General features: G+C 35.0%; 3 protein-coding genes across 5 annotated transcripts; all 3 read left to right on the forward strand.

Moving 5' to 3' along the window:
- Positions 1 to 2969: 2969 nt before the first annotated feature.
- Positions 2970 to 6515, forward strand: LOC110825414 (Adenine nucleotide alpha hydrolases-like superfamily protein). 3 transcript variants are annotated; one of them, XM_022055860.2, is made up of 5 exons: positions 2970 to 3361; positions 3465 to 3568; positions 3998 to 4116; positions 5583 to 5680; positions 6170 to 6515. In XM_022055860.2, exons 1-4 carry the CDS (start codon positions 3151 to 3153, stop codon positions 5668 to 5670), a joined length of 522 nt encoding a protein of 173 aa, XP_021911552.2. In that variant the 5' UTR covers positions 2970 to 3150; the 3' UTR covers positions 5671 to 5680; positions 6170 to 6515. The 3 variants fall into 3 exon arrangements, with proteins under 3 accessions (XP_021911552.2, XP_088077742.1, XP_088077743.1); XM_088221616.1 differs by lacking the exons at positions 5583 to 5680; positions 6170 to 6515 and adding an exon at positions 4626 to 4919 and having other exon boundaries at positions 2993 to 3361; XM_088221617.1 differs by lacking the exon at positions 6170 to 6515 and having other exon boundaries at positions 3011 to 3361; positions 5508 to 5638.
- Positions 6516 to 8366: 1851 nt separating this feature from the next.
- LOC110825413 (Eukaryotic aspartyl protease family protein) lies at positions 8367 to 9963 on the forward strand. Its single transcript, XM_022055858.2, has one exon. The coding sequence runs from the start codon at positions 8504 to 8506 to the stop codon at positions 9812 to 9814; it is 1311 nt and encodes a 436-aa protein (XP_021911550.1). The 5' UTR covers positions 8367 to 8503; the 3' UTR covers positions 9815 to 9963.
- Positions 9964 to 11574: 1611 nt separating this feature from the next.
- Positions 11575 to 13518, forward strand: LOC110825147 (uncharacterized). Its single transcript, XM_022055610.2, has one exon. It carries the CDS (start codon positions 11774 to 11776, stop codon positions 13022 to 13024), a length of 1251 nt encoding a protein of 416 aa, XP_021911302.1. The 5' UTR covers positions 11575 to 11773; the 3' UTR covers positions 13025 to 13518.
- Positions 13519 to 16934: the final 3416 nt, after the last annotated feature.

Raw genomic sequence — 16934 nt, forward strand, 5'->3', positions numbered from 1 at the left:
ATCGAAAAAAAATCCGTAGCCGCGAGAGAGGAACGACAGAGCAACTACATCGGAAACAACCCCCCCAGTAAGCTTTGGTTTTCTCATTTTTCAGCCAACAGAGGCCCCTTAACCTCAAATTTTGCTGGTTTTTGCACAAAACTGGCCAAACCAACTGAAACTGGCCAGACTGAGAGGAAATACCACCATGAGTGGCAAAGCCGACGCTAGAGTACGGTGGTGCCATCGTGCCAGAACCTTAAACCAGTTGGAAAAATTTAAAAACACTTATTTTGGTCTTTTTTGGGGTATTTTGAAATACGTGATGTGTATTTTTTATTTTTATAGAAAAAACTCAAGAAATACGAGAACTGTCGAGAAGTGCAGTGAAAAACGGCGGTGTTTCGAACACCAACTTGAAGTAAAAATCTCTCACCTTTTTCTTCCGTTACGGTTAATTAAAGTTTTATAAGTGATAACACTGTAATTTGTAAATATTAGAAATCTCTTATTAATAAGTACAGGTCACCAGTGGAACCAGTAACTGATCAATGTATAATTGCCCTAATTTATCTATATTGCCTATTTATTGCTATACTGCTTCACTTGTTTACCGTTACTTTGTGTACTTTAATATGTTGGTTTTAATTAATTTCTTATTCATTAGTTTATTCAACCGTTTTCATCCGTATTTGTTGATTGGTTTGTAATAAATGCCTTGATCATATCTCCTTTAATTGTTAATCTATTTACTTATACTGATTGTGTAATTATCGCTCTATTGCTCTGTGAATATAGAATGAGTTAGTTGTGTGTGATGTGTGGCAGGTGGATGATGTGAACATGTATGCAAAAAAGAGATACCGAGTATCATAGGAAAAGGTGTACAGACTCGGTACATAGGGCAAACCCTACCATGAAAATTAATTCAGTTGAACGGGACTAGGAAACCTCATATCGGAAGGGGTTTGAAAATATTTGTTTAATCTCATACTAGATGGGGTATTGAAGCGGTGGTACATTTGGTGTCCATTCTCGGAGTAGGTCAACGAGGGAACCCTTATCGACCCCTATAGGTAGCAGTAGGTAGGTAAAAAGGTAAAATTAACGATTATTGTTCCTTAAAATGTATAATGAATTGTTATCTTGATTATTGTCTTCACATATCGAATTTGAGAACTTAAAAAGTGAGTATGAAAATTATGTCTATTTAAATTAAATGAATTTACTTAAAAAACAAAAGGACTCAATTGGTTATTTTACAATTTTTTTTACTAACGTTTGGTTTTCTGTATCGGTTGTTAAGTGTTGACATTCTTACTAGTCTAGTATATCTCATCCCTCTTATTTAACCATTTCATATCAGAAATATAAAGATTCAGATTCTAAACAGTAGAAAAGTTAGTGCCTCAAGATTGCCTTCCGCATTCCATCAGAGTTTCTCTGCGGAGATTGACCTTATAGGAATTTAGTTACATTTCTATTTCTATTATTTTAATTTTCTTAAATAAATATTCCCGTATTCTTATTGGACATACTAATTTACTGTGAAATGAATGTAAATCCTAAACTCTTAATTGCTTATGCTATTGTTTCATTAATTCAATATTTCCATTTCAATCAATGTTTGAGCCTTTACATTTAATTCAATAAAATTAAAAGTTAATTCACTAAGTGATATTATGGAAAATGGTGTATGGACTCGGTACATAGGGCAAATCCTACCGTTGATATTAGTTTAGTTGAATGGGGTTAAAAAGTCTCATATCGGAAGGGGTTTGAAAATATTTATTCACCCTCATATTGGACGGCGTATTGAAGTGATTGTATGTTTGGCACCCATTATCGGATTAGGTATGAGAACGATCAGTTAATTAATAAATTAGATATTTGGTCAATGTGTAGGGGAAACCTTTATGTACCCCCAGAGAAATCGATAGGTAAGTAAAAAGGTAAAGTTGACGATTACTGTTCCTTGAAATGTAAAATGAATTGTTGTTATCTTGATTATTGTCTTCACAAATCGAATTTGAAAACTAAAAGGTGAATACGAAATTTATGTTTTTTTTAATTAAATGAATTTACTTAAAAAATAAAATGCTCAATTTGTTGTTTTACAATTTTTTTACTAACATTATCGGTTGTTAAGTGTTGACATTCTTATTAGGCTAATGTAGCTCATACTTCTTATTTAATCATTTTTAATCAGAAATACTAAGTTTCGGATCCTGAATAGTAAAAAAGTTAGTGATTCAAGGTTGCCTCCCGTATCCAATCAGAGTTGCTGTACGAAGAATGACCCTATAGGAATTTAGTTATATTTTTATTTATGTTATTTTAATTTCCTTAAATAGACATTCTCATATTCTTATTGGGTATACTAATTTACTATGTAAAAAATGTAAATCATAAACTCTCAATTGCTTTTACTATTGTTTCATTAGTTCAATATTTCTATTTCAATCAAGGTTTGAGTTTTTACATTTAATTTAATAAAATTAAAAATTAATTCACTAAGTGATATTGCATTGATGGAATTAAGTGATATTGCATTGATAGAATTAGATTAAATTTGAATGAATTTATTAGATTCCTGAACAAAAATAATATTTTATAATAATTAATATCATTTATCTAGATAGTTATAATTTGCGAAAAAATTGGAGTTAATTTTTTTATAGTTTAAAAAACATAAAAAAAATACAAACAAAATTTTAAATAATTTTCTTAAAAAAGATTAAAGCCAAATTTCACAACTTCAAATTTCACAACTTTTTGTGTAAGGTAGAAAATTGATTGAGCCCATCATGGGCCGAAGGAAGGAAGCGATCGGCGTGGGCTGAGGTATCTGAATAAATCTACGTAGATCTTTTGGGCCTGATTTAATGTGGGGGCCAGTGCTGGTCCAATAAAAATAATTAAAATTAGTAATTATATATTTTATATGATTAAAAAATTAGGAAAAAACAGCAACTGTAGCATTAAATGATGAAGCTGGAAATACATCATCCTTGGCCACTGGCGCGTTTAAAGAGCCGTCAACTTCGGGCACCAGAGCCGTTGTCGTGCGTAACCAGTTAGTACTGCCTCGTTTAACGGTGAAGCAGGAGAGAGAGGGAAACTCAGAAGCTGCCGTTAGTACCCGGAAGGTCAAATCAATCAACGATCACGATGCCGGCGAACTTGGGATGTGTGATCGTAGCCGTCGATGGCAGTGAGACCAGCATGGACGCCTTGAGATGGGCGCTTGAAAACCTAAAGCTCCGGTCCCCTGATCCCGACTCCACCGATTCCCCTGGCTCCTTTATCATCCTCCATGTACAGTCTCCGCCGACAATCGCCGTCGGCCTTAATCCCGGCGGTATCCCCTTTGGCGGGCCCAGTTAAGTCTTCTTCTCTTCTTGTTTTCTTTCTTCTTTCAACAAAAATCCGAGTTACGTTTGTCAAACAGAATATTGACATGTCGATTTGAAAATGAAATTAAGCTGATCTGGAGGTTCCCGCGTTTACTGCGGCGATCGAGGCACACCAGAGGCGGATCTCTGAGGCGATTCTAGAACATGCGTTACAGATTTGCGCCAACAAAAATGTGAGCTCTGTTTTCTGATTGGTTATTCTTTTCTTTTGTAGACGCTTCTTTTTTGCGCATTTGATGCACCTTACTTGCTAATCAATATATATGTCAGTAAAGCATGACAAGATAATTGCATAATCCTGGAATAAGTTGATTAAGAATTTCCATAATGAATTTATTTTCCCGTTGTGTTGCCTTTGTTTTACGTTTGAACTGAAGTAATAAGTGTCTTGATGCGTCTTTGAAGTTGAAATGCAACCATATGCTGATACTGACGTGGGAACTTTGGGCAGCTGCTATCTCATTACAGTACAATAAGATTGTAGTTGTTATTTTATATTTCGTGAATGCCATATTTATTAGTTATCTCGGAGAAATACGATCAGACAATTCCCAATCATGGCTCTTGCGGATCGGATCATATGTTTTTCTTATGTGAATCAGGTTAATGTGAAGACTCAGGTGGTTATTGGGGATCCAAAGGAGAAGATTTGTGAAATTGCTGAGAATTTGCATGCTGATTTGCTTGTGATGGGTTCCCGTGCTTTTGGCCCTATTAAAAGGTACAGATCCTACGGGAGAAAATTGTGTCGTTATTAAGTGTTCATATTCATCTGTGGATAATGTTACATTTTTTCTTGAAGTTGGAAGGCATTAATTTCTGCTTAAAAAAGATTAAAGTCACTAATCTTTCTCTTATCATTAGTTCTTGTTGGAGGTAGTGGACTTGTTCTTGGCCTTCGCCTAAGCTTCTAACCATTATTTCTATATGGCTTTTGCACTTTATACTTTTGCGGAATCTGGAAAAATTGGAGGTTCATATTCTTAAATAGTGATGCATATTGGAGCCTCCAATTGATTCAGCTATGGCACTGTCTGCATTGAAGTCACTTGGAAAGCTTGGATGCCATGCATGAAGCATTCGGGCTTCCTTGTTTGATATTGGTCTGAAAATTGATGTGAATGCCAGCAAATTGTACACAAGAATTCATCTAAAACTTCATGTTTTGGGGTTTAGCTGTTCTGAGTGGCAATATCTCCTTTTGTATTTACATGGGTCAACTATGAACAGGCATGTGCTTATGGGCCTTTTTTCCTTGCGTGTGGGTTGAAAGGAACTTGATGGAGTTGGTGGAAGCTGTAGAGTATTGGAGAGTTTATGTCCTGATATAGGAAACTCTCTGAATTTGCTAGAAACCAGGGGATAGGTGAACATTTTCATGGTTAATTTGTTTACTCTCTAAGTTGGTGGAAGCTGTACGAGTATTGAAGAGTTTATGTCCTGATGTAGGAAACTCTCTGAATTTGCTAGAAACCAGGGGATAGGTGAACACTTTTCATAGTTAATTTTTTCACTTTTTAAGCATCTGCTTCTGCTTTTCCAATAATCTGTTATTTTGTTTACTGCAGAATCTGCACCTATTCCCATGGCCAATTCTAATGTGACTTTGTGAAAATGAAATTACCATGATTTATCCTGTAATTAACTTCTGGTTTATACCATAGTTTCCAAGTGCTGATTAAAAGTATATTTAACTGTCAAGTAGCAGAGACTTGGTTTCCATCAAGTTACCATAGACTGCAGTCTTTCTCTACTGTTAAATTTGAAATGGTATGTGCAATTGATAAGATTTGAGTTGTAAATATTTATCTTCATAAATACTGATAATTTCTGGTCCCTTTCAGCTGTTTTTGTTCGCAGCTCACTTATACGATTAATTAATTCCAACATAGATTTGGTGCCAGTTTCTAGGAAAGCATTTCTTTTGAATGACTTCTTTTTAAGCGTACAGTCTTTGCTAAGAGCCTTAAAAAACTCTTTTTATCTTATTAATAAATGAAACAAAAATTTGTAACTCATGTTTCCTGATGCTGCACTAAATTGTTAGTAGCAAAGAGACTGATCAACTTTGATTCTAGAAACCATGAATTAGAATCTGTGCTACTGTATTAGGATGAGAACAATATGCGAGTCAGATGCTTGATTGATATTGCTACTCTGAAGATGATAGAACTTATTGAACGCCAGGATGTTTTTGGGAAGCATAAGCAATTATTGCACCAATCATGCCCAGTGCCCTGTCATAATCGTGAAGAGCAAGGACACATCGTCTTAAGCATAGACAGGTATTGCTTTCATTGCTTTAGTTGAGGTAACCATATGATATTTCTTGTTGTCTACATATTTTCTTTTAAAGCGCTAAATTTAATGACAGAGCAATGATGTATATGTTTATGCAAATATTCTCTTATGGGAATTATGATGGTGATATATGCTTCATATGTACTATTCCTGCAACTTATTGCACATGGCTTACATCCTTGAACGGAGCTATAGTGATGCAGTGGAGCAGCTGTCCCCAACCAAGCTTAAAACCATGTATAGTTATGTTTTCAATTGGTTTAGACATAAAACGTATTTAATATAGATAAAATTACAAGAATACTTTATGAGAAGTAGAAAGACTGATATTCTTTCAACAATTTTAAGTTTTCATGGTGCTTTTTGCATTACTAACAAGCTGAGTTAACATTCCTAATTATGAGCACTGCTAGCCAAAATTTTGTTTCTTGTGGGACTTGTTTAGGTTAACATTTGCTTTAATTCGTGTTCAGTTGTTTACATCTTCTGCCGATGCCGAGCAAAATCATGTAGATGCTGAGCGGGCATGTGATGCATCACTAAATGCTGCCTTAGAGTTGGGGGGAGACTCGCTCAAACTTTGCAGTTTATTCTTGTTTACTAGCTTGTGCAGTAAGGTCACTCTTTGTATGCTTTTTTGAGTGGTTTTGGAAAGATTGATTGGCCTTTCCAGATCTACATTTAGGGACACGTCCCTAACCTGTACCTTCCTTCTTTTGTTTGGTTTGTTTTAATAATTTCCTTCCAGTATAAACCCTGCATACTGTATACCACATGTGAACAACAAATTGGTAATAAAAGATTTCATGTTGATTGTCAGTGTCGTGAATGCAAGATAGGTGAGAAGAGATCAACGTATTATCAAAACATTGTATTTGGTTTTACATGAGCACATGAGAACAGGCTGGAACATGAACTGCTAGCATTTACTGGAATGCTTACTTATATTCAGATAAAAATTATGTAAAATCATTGGTGAAGTCTAAAAATCTTGTACTACTCTTCATTAATGCATAAAAGGAAATGAGAAAGTTGTAGTGCCTCGGAAGCACTTGAGTCGTAGTTGTTTACCATTGATTAATGTACATGTACAGATAGATCGTTATTATTATTATTGTTTTTATTCATATTTTTATCTTTTTCTTTTAAGATGCCGGGATGTGGATAAGGTAAAATTTGATGGATCGGGAAGAGTCTCTGCTTGGGTATTGAAGCTGACAAGTTTGTTTATATAGAATATTGAATAGAAATAGCTCGTGAACCTGCTAGTGGGGGGGGGGCTCTTAGCAGGGAACCATTGACGTTAAGTGGAGAGCGCTTTCAAGGTGGACCTTGTTTTTCTGCTTTTAACTGCTTGTGCCTTGTCTTTTACTTCAGCTGTGAATGAGAAATTATATAGAAACTTTTAAACATCAGACTTCTGAGGTTGAGTTCTGAGTAATGACTTACATATTTTACTTGTTTTTGTTAGAATGTTGTGTTAAGTGTGTTTTTTTTATTAGTAAGTTGTGTTATCGTTAATGTACATTTGTTATTTATATATTTCTTTTTAATGAAATTTGTAAGGGGGTGTAGCTCAACTTATGACTTTAATTTTTACATTTCAAAGCACTTTTACAACTTAAATAGATAGAATGTAAAGTATTTTAATAATGTAGTTCAGTTTTTGGTTTTAACTTTTGTATTGCAAATTACTTTTATAACTAAATGGATAAAATGGACAAAATTTACTTTTAATATGTTTTAAAGTTAAAAATTATAATATGTAATTTTTAAAAAATGGTTTTATTTTTTATTAAAAATTTACATTGGAAATTTTAAAATTCATTTTTATCAAACACAATTTTTTGCTTTTTTAAAAAATTAATAACTTCTATTTTTATCAAACATTGAAATAATTTTGACTCAAAAATATTTTTAGTTACTGACTATTTTAATAATATTTACTATAACTCTCGACTGCCTATTAAATCAGTTAAAGAAAAATAGTAGTCCTGACAATGGTGATAATCTTATGATTGGTTCATTACTTTCGTTTCAGTAGATACAAAATCTTTATTCCTTTTTTTTTTTTTTTTTTTTACCACCGTATGATTGGCAGCTACTCGTTTTGGATCTTTACATCTGAAGAGTCGGAGTTCCTGACTCAGTGAGCCCGTGACCGACCGCCTCTCATGCATGTAGGGACAAAAAGTATTTCCCCTTCGTCAATTCCGGCTCCGTGTAATGATAGATTCACGAGTCTCCTTTCCTTCATTTCTTCACCACCTTGCCCTCTAATTACTCCATAATTTCAATTCTGCCCCTTCCCGTTAGCGTTCCGGTCCCCCACACTTTCACCAACTCAGTGGCATAATTGTGATTTTGAATGGATGATGATGGTAAATGTTTCAAGTATGAGACAAGGACATTTCTCTGGAGCGGATTGAATTTGAGCTAAGATGTAGGGAACTCAAAAGCATGTTTGTCGTTTTGTTATATCTTCTGCGCTAAAACGGGGAAGAGCCTTGTCGTTTTGGTCTTACCTACAACATTATTTTGCGGCTTATTATGAGTGATGAGCTAAGAGTAATGGCAATTCACTCACGTGGACACAGCTAATCAATACAATTTTTTTAATCATTATATAACTCCAATCAGACGACCTTCCTTTTGTCTATCTCTTCAATAACATCTATAATGTAATTAACGAAATATATACTTATACAAATATATTGTGTAGAATTTGTATTCACTCCGTGGGTGTATATAAATAACGTTTCCTTCCTAATCTTCCACGCACAAGTTCTCTTCTTCTTCAACCTCAGATGGATCTGAGTACTGTAACATTCCTCTTCTTTGCTCTTCTTATCTCATCAGTCAAAGCTTTTGATCCCTGTGCCACCCAACCCGACGCCTCTGATCTCTCCGTCATTCCAATCTACGGCAAATGCTCACCTTTTACCGCACCCAAGTCTAACTCATGGGTTACCACAGTCATCGACATGGCGTCCAAGGACCCGGAGCGGGTCAAGTACTTGTCCAGCCTTGTGGGTCAGAAGACCACTGCGGTACCCATTGCTTCCGGCCAGCAGGTTCTAAACACCGCCAACTATGTCGTCCGGGTCAAATTGGGTAACCCAGGTCAGCTCATGTTCATGGTTCTCGATACCAGTAATGACGCTGCTTGGGTCCCCTGTGCCGGCTGTACTGGGTGCTCTGCAACCACTTTTCAACCCAATACCTCTTCCACGTACAGGTCGTTGGACTGCTCCATGACCCAATGTACCCAAGTACGAGGCCTCTCGTGTCCGGAGACCGGGAATTCCGCTTGCCTCTTTAACCAATCCTACGGCGGAGACTCCTCGTTATCCGCCACGCTTGTGCAAGATTCTCTTGCATTGGCGAACGACGTCCTTCCTAATTTCGTCTTTGGATGCATAAACAGCATCTCGGGCGGGTCAATTCCGCCCCAAGGGTTACTGGGTCTGGGTCGGGGACCCATGTCGTTGATCTCACAGTCCCAGTCGCTTTACTCCGGTGTGTTCTCCTACTGTTTGCCCAGCTTCAGATCCTACTACTTTTCCGGATCCCTAAAACTTGGTCCGGTGGGTCAACCCAAAAACATCCGGACTACTCCACTTTTACATAACCCACACCGCCCATCTCTCTACTACGTCAACCTAACCGGAATCAGCGTCGGCCGAGTCCTCGTCCCCGTCGAACCAGAACTCTTAGCCTTCAACCCGAACACCGGCGCTGGCACCATCATCGATTCCGGTACGGTGATAACCCGATTCGTACCACCCGTTTACACAGCGATTCGGGACGAGTTCAGGAAACAGGTGAAAGGCCCGTTTTCGTCATTGGGAGCATTTGACACGTGCTTTGCGGCGACGTATGAGGCGGTGGCGCCGGTGATAACACTGCATTTTACAGGCATGGACTTGAAGTTGCCGATGGAGAATAGCTTGATACACAGCAGTGCAGGGTCTCTTGCTTGCTTGTCGATGGCGGCGGCGCCGAATAACGTGAACTCAGTGCTGAATGTTATAGCCAATTTGCAGCAGCAGAATCTTAGGATGATGTTTGATGAGGCGAATTCTCGCTTGGGAATCGCCCGTGAACTCTGCAACTAGATATTTTTTTAGGCGCCTGATTATCTTCTTCCTCCGTTTCTGGTATCCTTGTCGTTAGTGAATAATCTCTCTGTCTTAATCAAATATGCCGTGTTAATCCCGTGCAAGAGAATTCTCTTTGGATTATTAAAGTAATATTTTTCAACGAATTCTCTATATTTTTTAAAATTAAAATTTATAAATTTTGTTATTTTTATAATAAAAATAAATAAATCTCATGCAAATGAATAATTTTCGTTTAAAAGATAATTTATGACGAAGCAATATAATAAGGAAGTATCTTATTAATGGATTCACATGTGATGGGTTTGATGCATTAATTTATTTTTTGTTAATTAATTATTTAATTTAAACTATTTTTAATTAAAAATCGTATTTTCTATTTAATTTAAATTTGTCTCTTTTTTAATATTAAAATATTAATTGATTTTTTTTTAAAATCCATTTTGATTATTATAATTAAAAAAATTTAATCAACCAAAAATATTTTTTATCCTATAAATATAATAAATTTATTAAAATTTATCTTAATTTAACTACCATAATCCTATAAATATATTAATAAACCAAGCACCCGTAATAGTCATTCATAATCTATAAAAAAAAATAGGAAAAGAAAAGGAACCGCATGAAATTAACATAGATATATCTAGATATTATGCTTCTCCATAACGAAAGAAGCCATTATTTGTATTTGTATGACACTGATTTTTTTATTATTTTTGTTTACACTTAAAAATATGGAAATGGTGCATTACAATATATACATATATATATATATATATGTTATCAAATTTTATTACCAATATAATATTTTTATTAAAAAAATTACTTAATAAAATAATTGATATATTATTTTTTATAAAAAATTGTAAGTTTAAGTTAGATTATTTAAAGGTTATTTTATTGTATTATTGATATTAATATATGTATATTATTTAAGAAATAAATATATAAATTTATTTAAAAAGTAAAATGTTTTTACATTTAATTTTTTCTAAAATTATAATTTGCATCTAAGTCTTGCTTTTCAAAATTTAACATTCTATCATAAAATTATTATTCTTTGTCATTATATAATTATTATTTTTCCACAATTTAAACAAAACATAGATATGTAGATATAACTACTGTCTAAATATAAGGTTAATCCAAACGATCCCTTAATTAGTTAGTACTAATAAAATCTGAAAATAGATAAGAAAAATATTAATTAAAACATAAAAATAAAAGCAACCAAAAATAGACGACGAGTCAACAGTAATGTCCAAAACGACACCTAAAACTCGCGTACGTTACAACAAACGCATATACAGCGGTTTCAATGGAGAATTCCACTCCCATGCAAATGGCTAAACTGATTTCTCGTGTCACCATTAACATCTCTTCATTCATTCTCCATATATTCATTTCTCCCTCCCCCACAGTCACCGCCCCATCCACCATCAAACAAAGAGATCTCGTTCTCTGTTTCTTCTTTATTCTTTTTCATCTGTTCTACAATCCCTCCCTCCATGTTTCTTTGATCGATGATACTTGATCTAAGCACATGTTATTCCTGTAACGTGTTGCTAAAATCGTCGATTTCAATGATCATGACAGGATCCAGGAAGATCTAACGAAGAAAAATCGATCTGGGGTCAAACGTAAAAGCATGGAGGTGCAGAGGATTAGGCAGTTGATGTTATTATGGTCTAAATTGCAGAGTTCCCGTGTAGCTCTCGTGGGTGGTAATCACACTGCCGCCAGGTTTTGTACCCGCTAAGATTCCTTCTGTTCCCGCTTCTCCTTCTTTCTATCTCCTTCTTTCTCTCAATTTCCTTGAATTTCGCTTCCTTCTTTTTTTCCTATCTCTGTTTTCTTTGTTGTTTTTTTTTTCCTAAACCCACCTCTGAATTCTGATCTTTTAGCCTTAAAAAATTTATTGTTGATTTGAGATTTCTACACGTTGATTTGATCATGGCGATTCAAATTGTTCAAGGATTCCGTGCGAATCGAAAGGTAAAACACTTGCAGGATGGTAGTATTGGTTTACATACCAATACTTATTTGATTATCAGGCTTCCTGATTATCGGATTCTCAAGCTTCTTGCTCGATCCATGCTTTTGGCATTGTTTATTGTTTCTTTCCCTTGGTTGAGGTTCAGAAATGGCAATGTGTCCTTGAACGTTGATCATCTTCCTGTGAGCTCTAATGATGTTGGCCCTGCAGATCCCACAAATGTCGAACTCTTGAAACCTCTCTTCCTTGATCTAAAAAACGAAGGACTGTTGAAGACGGGAGATAAAGCTCTGTTTCTCAGCAACAATGGCGACGAAAATGATGTTTTAACTTCTGGTATTTTAACCGAGAACGAAATGGATCTGATCTCTGTTTCAGACATCGAGCGTCAAAGCTCCGTCCCCAGTGAATCTTTTCATTTCATCTTCACCCACAGCTTCCACGCCACCGGAGATTTCATCGACAGAACTCTGAAAATCAACGGGATCGTTGCCGTTCAGCTCAACGAGAATCCCGCCTTGGCGTTCGAGAAGCCATTAAACTACAAAACAGTTTACCTCAGGCAGTTCCAGTCAACGATAATGGCGATGAGGAAAACGGCGTCGTTCCCCGGAGAGAAGCTTTTTCCGGGAAGACGGCTTTTAGGGTATGCGACGGAAGCGAAGAAAGCGGCGTTAACGAAGCTCGAAGATGTCCTGCTGGAGCCGCCGAGAGCAGCGTCTGGTAAATCCAGAACTTACCTGAAACGAACAAAGTACTTGCCGGACTTAATGGGAGATTCCCTCGAAAGTTACCCACGTCGGGTTTTCATCGACGTGGGCTTGCCGGAAAAAGAAGGTGGCAGCGGCACCGGGTGGTTCGCCGAGCATTACCCGACTAGGAACCTCGATTTTGAAATGTATAAGATTGAGACTGTGACAGAGTCGTCGGGGAAGGAGGTTCCTCAGATTGGGATGTCGGATTGGTTGAGAGAGAACGTTGAGGAAGAAGAGTACGTGGTGATGAAAGCAGAAGCAGAAGTTGTGGAGGAGATGGTGAGAAGCAAAGCCATTAAATTGGTTGACGAGCTTTTCTTGGAGTGTAAGCCAAAGGGTCTCGGAATCGGAGGAAGAAAGAGTAAGAGTAGAATCAGAGCTTACTGGGAATGCTTGGCTCTGTATGGAAAGCTCCGAGACGAAGGTGTTGCAGTTCATCAATGGTGGGGTTGACCGACTTTGACCATTACAGAAATAATTATAGGCATAAATCAAGATAAACCAGAGAGAGAGAGAGAGAGAGAGAGAGAGAGAGAGAGAGAGAGAGAGAGAGAGACAGATAAGAGTAGCAGAAAAAGTTAGCAAGAAGAAGAAAATCAGAAGAGTACTGTAACATTTCCTGCTGTGTTGGTTTCCAATTTTTGTTGCATGATAAAGACGACGACCATGTCTGTCCGTACATGTGCTGTGTTTGGTGGAGGAGACAGAGTGTGCATAAATGGGGTGTGATCAATGATGGATGTTAATGGCGGAGGAGGATGTTGCGGGGGGGTGATTTCATTTTCGTTTTTCGGTTTTCGTTTACCTTTTTCATTTCATGGGCGATTATGATCTGTTCTGTTGCTTCTGTTCTTGATTTTTCATCTGCTAAAAAAAAGTTGGATATGTTTTTTTTAATTTGATCATATTTCATGGGGAAAATTATGAAATATTTTTTTTTTCTTGTACATGAATGTAGCTCAATATATATTGAGAATTTTATATGTATTATAATATATAATTTCTCTTAATTATATTATTATATATTATCTATTTTATCTCCAATTTTCAGTAAATCATTTTTTTTTTATTATATATATATATATATTTAGGTATAGACACAACTCATATATCAGTTATTTAATAACTACAAATATACCCAAAAAAATATACAAAATTTATTTTATTTAACAACAAAATATGCAATAAAAAAACTAAATGTACCTAAAAAAAATAATACAAAATTTATTTTATATATATTATTAATGTGATACTAAACTCTCATTCGATTTGATATATTATAAAAAAAAAATATCACACCTGATAAAAATTAAAGTAAGATTAGCCAATATTAATTTAATTTGGCTACATTGTTAATATTCATATAATAAAGTTTTAAGGCATGTTTAATATAGGGATGGACATTAGGGTTGGATAAAAATTCATAATTAAAATGAAGCGAGACGTGCGTAAACAAAAGGTCAAATATTCGAAACATTAATTACATAATATTTTATTTTAATTCAGTAAAATTTTTGTTATTTATTGAATAAAAATATATATATTTTACTAATTAAATTATGCGTATGTATTAATTATAATATAATGTTATAACAATGAACTTTTTATAAAATAAATAAATTATCAAAACTCAATTAAAGATCTTATTACATTTGTTCGTACCAGGAGAAAAGAACATGTAATTGCAATAGAAAATTTTTAAGACAAGAATCCCACTTTAGTTTGGTAGATTAATATTTAAATATCGGCTGTAATTATAATTTGAAATTATAAAAATTATACAATTTAGTGTATATATTTATCAATTCAAACTAATAAATTAATTAAAAATATAAAGAAACCAGTTATGGTCGTTCTAAAATTTAAATTAATTAAGTCATAAAATTAATGCATTCGAGGTTCGTTGGCATCGGTGTAAAAAAAAGATTAAAATAGAATTAATTGAAATATTTTACGATACATAATTTGATTATAGTAGACAAATTTAAATAGTTTATTGCTCAAAATAATTATAATGTATTAGTATTTTGTTTTATTTCTTCTCATAAAATTTTGCCGCAGTTGATTGTTTTGGGCCCATTAGCTCACCAGTTTCGGCCTAGTTACATGGGTTTCCCGCATGAATTTGACTCTATAGATACGACGTCGGACGTCCTTCCCCTATTTATTTATTATAATATATAAAGCCGAAAACGTCGTCGTATAGGCGGTTTAAATCTACACAAGGGGGGAAAAACAGTAACGGAAACTAATCAAGAAAAGTTGTGGCTTCTTGTTCTTCTTCTTTCATCGAGTTCATCAACAATGGCGACGTATTTCATGAGATTTTCCAGCGGACACTCACTGATGAACCGAATGACCGAAGAGCAAAAAGCTTCATTCTCAAATTGCTGCGTATTCATGTTCAAAATCCTCGATGCCGTCAGTAGGGACTCCAACAGTCTCAACCGCGACCAGTTCATCCCAGTCAACCGCTCACACAAAATGGAACCAGTCCCATTCAGCGTCATCCACCATGATTGTGCAGAAAGAGAACACTTCTTTGAAACCCATATCATCGACGGTCTCCAACTCCACACCGACACCTTCGGCCATTTCAAAACCGACGACGCACGCGGCATTTGCTTGTCACTCGAGGGTCAGTTCGGAGAACAGTACTTCCCCGTTGATTCGAAGCGAACTCTGTTCAATCTTTTCATCACATATGTACACATTATGACATTAGAGTTTTTGCGAATGCCATCGTATGCAAACATTGTGGTGATGAGGATAAATTGCGGTGTGGTGAGATTTTACGACTATGCCGATGAGGACGATGCTTCGACATGGAGTATGTGGAATCCCATTGGGTTGCGTGCGGAACATTTGCTTGCGGCATATAACTCGCGGCCGGGGCTTGATGCGTTATACTGGTTGAGGAGACAATATGAGTTTGATGCGATGATTAACCAGAATCTCTCTTTTGAGTGGATAAGAGTTTGTTCTCTTTGCGGCAGAGTGAGTGCTAACGGTAACGATCTTACTGTGCTGCAATGCCAGCATCGGTTTCATCAGGTGTGCATGATTGAGTGGTTCCAGAACTATCGGTTTTGTCCTGTTTGTGGGTTATTCTGTGGTTGATTTTCAGATCATCACATTTTGTGATTGAAAATTGGAAAAAGAAACTTAAAAGATTGATTTTCTTGAATGATTGATTGAATTTTCTCGCGTTTTGGATCTTTCTTGTGGGTTCTGGGTAGAGTGGTGATCAGTCAATTTGTTTTTTCTCCAAAGAAACTTACAAGACTGACTTATGATCGTCCTCATGAAGTTTTTCTAATAACGGAAAAATAAATTGTTGGGGGAATACTCTTGTGATAGTTTTGATATTCTTGCTTTTCGTACCATGTTTGTTTTGTATGAAGATTTGCTTGCATAAAATAGATTAGTCCCTCTGCACGAGTTTGAGGACCTCAGTTCTAATCGAAATAATGAACTCAAAACATATATCTATATGTTATGTACACACAAGCACAACATACATTTGTGCGTATATGTATACAATCAACATCAGTAATATGTATACTGTATATGTAGTGTTTGTATTAATGTATACGTATTAGATACCACAAAACTAACATTATTGAAGCAATTTTTGGAAACGGAATTCTCATTTTTCATACATACGTGTGAATTTATATAGAAGTATTCATTTATATATATATGTATCTACCATATATACATAAATGTGTATAAAATATGTATATATATATATATATATTACAAAATAATTGAATGTGAAAATTGATGATGCTTTTTTCTTTTTTTTTTGGGTATAAAAAGTAATTTTGTACAAAGCCCCAGAAGGAGTTTCCTGGGGAATATATTGGTTTGATTATAGATGAAAGCAGTTCAAAAAAAAATTTATGGCTTGCTTTGATCTCTATTTTCCTTGTTGACGGGGGGAACAAAGTAAACACATATATAAATAACTTATAAAATCGGTGTCAAAAATATTACAGTGATCAAATATAATAACTTATTAACATAATAATAACGTTTTAATACGACTCTATAATTTGCACTACCACTAAGCTAATTCCAACTGACGTTTGCCATTTACATAATTAATTAATAATGTGTTCGTACACTTAAAAAAAATAAATAGAGAAAGAAAGTTTGGGGTTAAAAAGGTGAGAAGTGTATGAACAACAAAAGAATTTGCTACTGCCCCGTATGAAGATATACATTTTTTATACACTGTTATGTAACTAAATTCTCTAACTGGGAAACCATGTTCGCATACAAAAATTTTATATTAAAAATCTGTTACATTTATTATTTATTAAGTGAAAATATATACATTTTATTAATTAAATTATAC

This window comes from Carica papaya, chromosome 1, assembly GCF_054855325.1.
Source record: "Carica papaya isolate Zhongbai chromosome 1, ASM5485532v1, whole genome shotgun sequence".
NCBI classification, from domain to species: Eukaryota; Viridiplantae; Streptophyta; class Magnoliopsida; order Brassicales; family Caricaceae; genus Carica; species Carica papaya.

What these genes read in the sequence shown, in the direction of transcription:
- LOC110825414 (XM_022055860.2), top strand. Translation starts at nt 3,151, where the DNA reads ATGCCGGCGAACTTGGGATGTGTGATCGTAGCCGTCGATGGCAGTGAG. An exon ending in AGATTTGCGCCAACAAAAAT is followed by an intron (nt 3,569 to 3,997) that starts GTGAGCTCTGTT and finishes TATGTGAATCAG; the next exon opens with GTTAATGTGAAGACTCAGGT. An exon ending in GCTTTTGGCCCTATTAAAAG is followed by an intron (nt 4,117 to 5,582) that starts GTACAGATCCTA and finishes ATTGAACGCCAG; the next exon opens with GATGTTTTTGGGAAGCATAA.
- LOC110825147 (XM_022055610.2), top strand. Translation starts at nt 11,774, where the DNA reads ATGGCGATTCAAATTGTTCAAGGATTCCGTGCGAATCGAAAGGTAAAA.
- LOC110825413 (XM_022055858.2), top strand. Translation starts at nt 8,504, where the DNA reads ATGGATCTGAGTACTGTAACATTCCTCTTCTTTGCTCTTCTTATCTCA.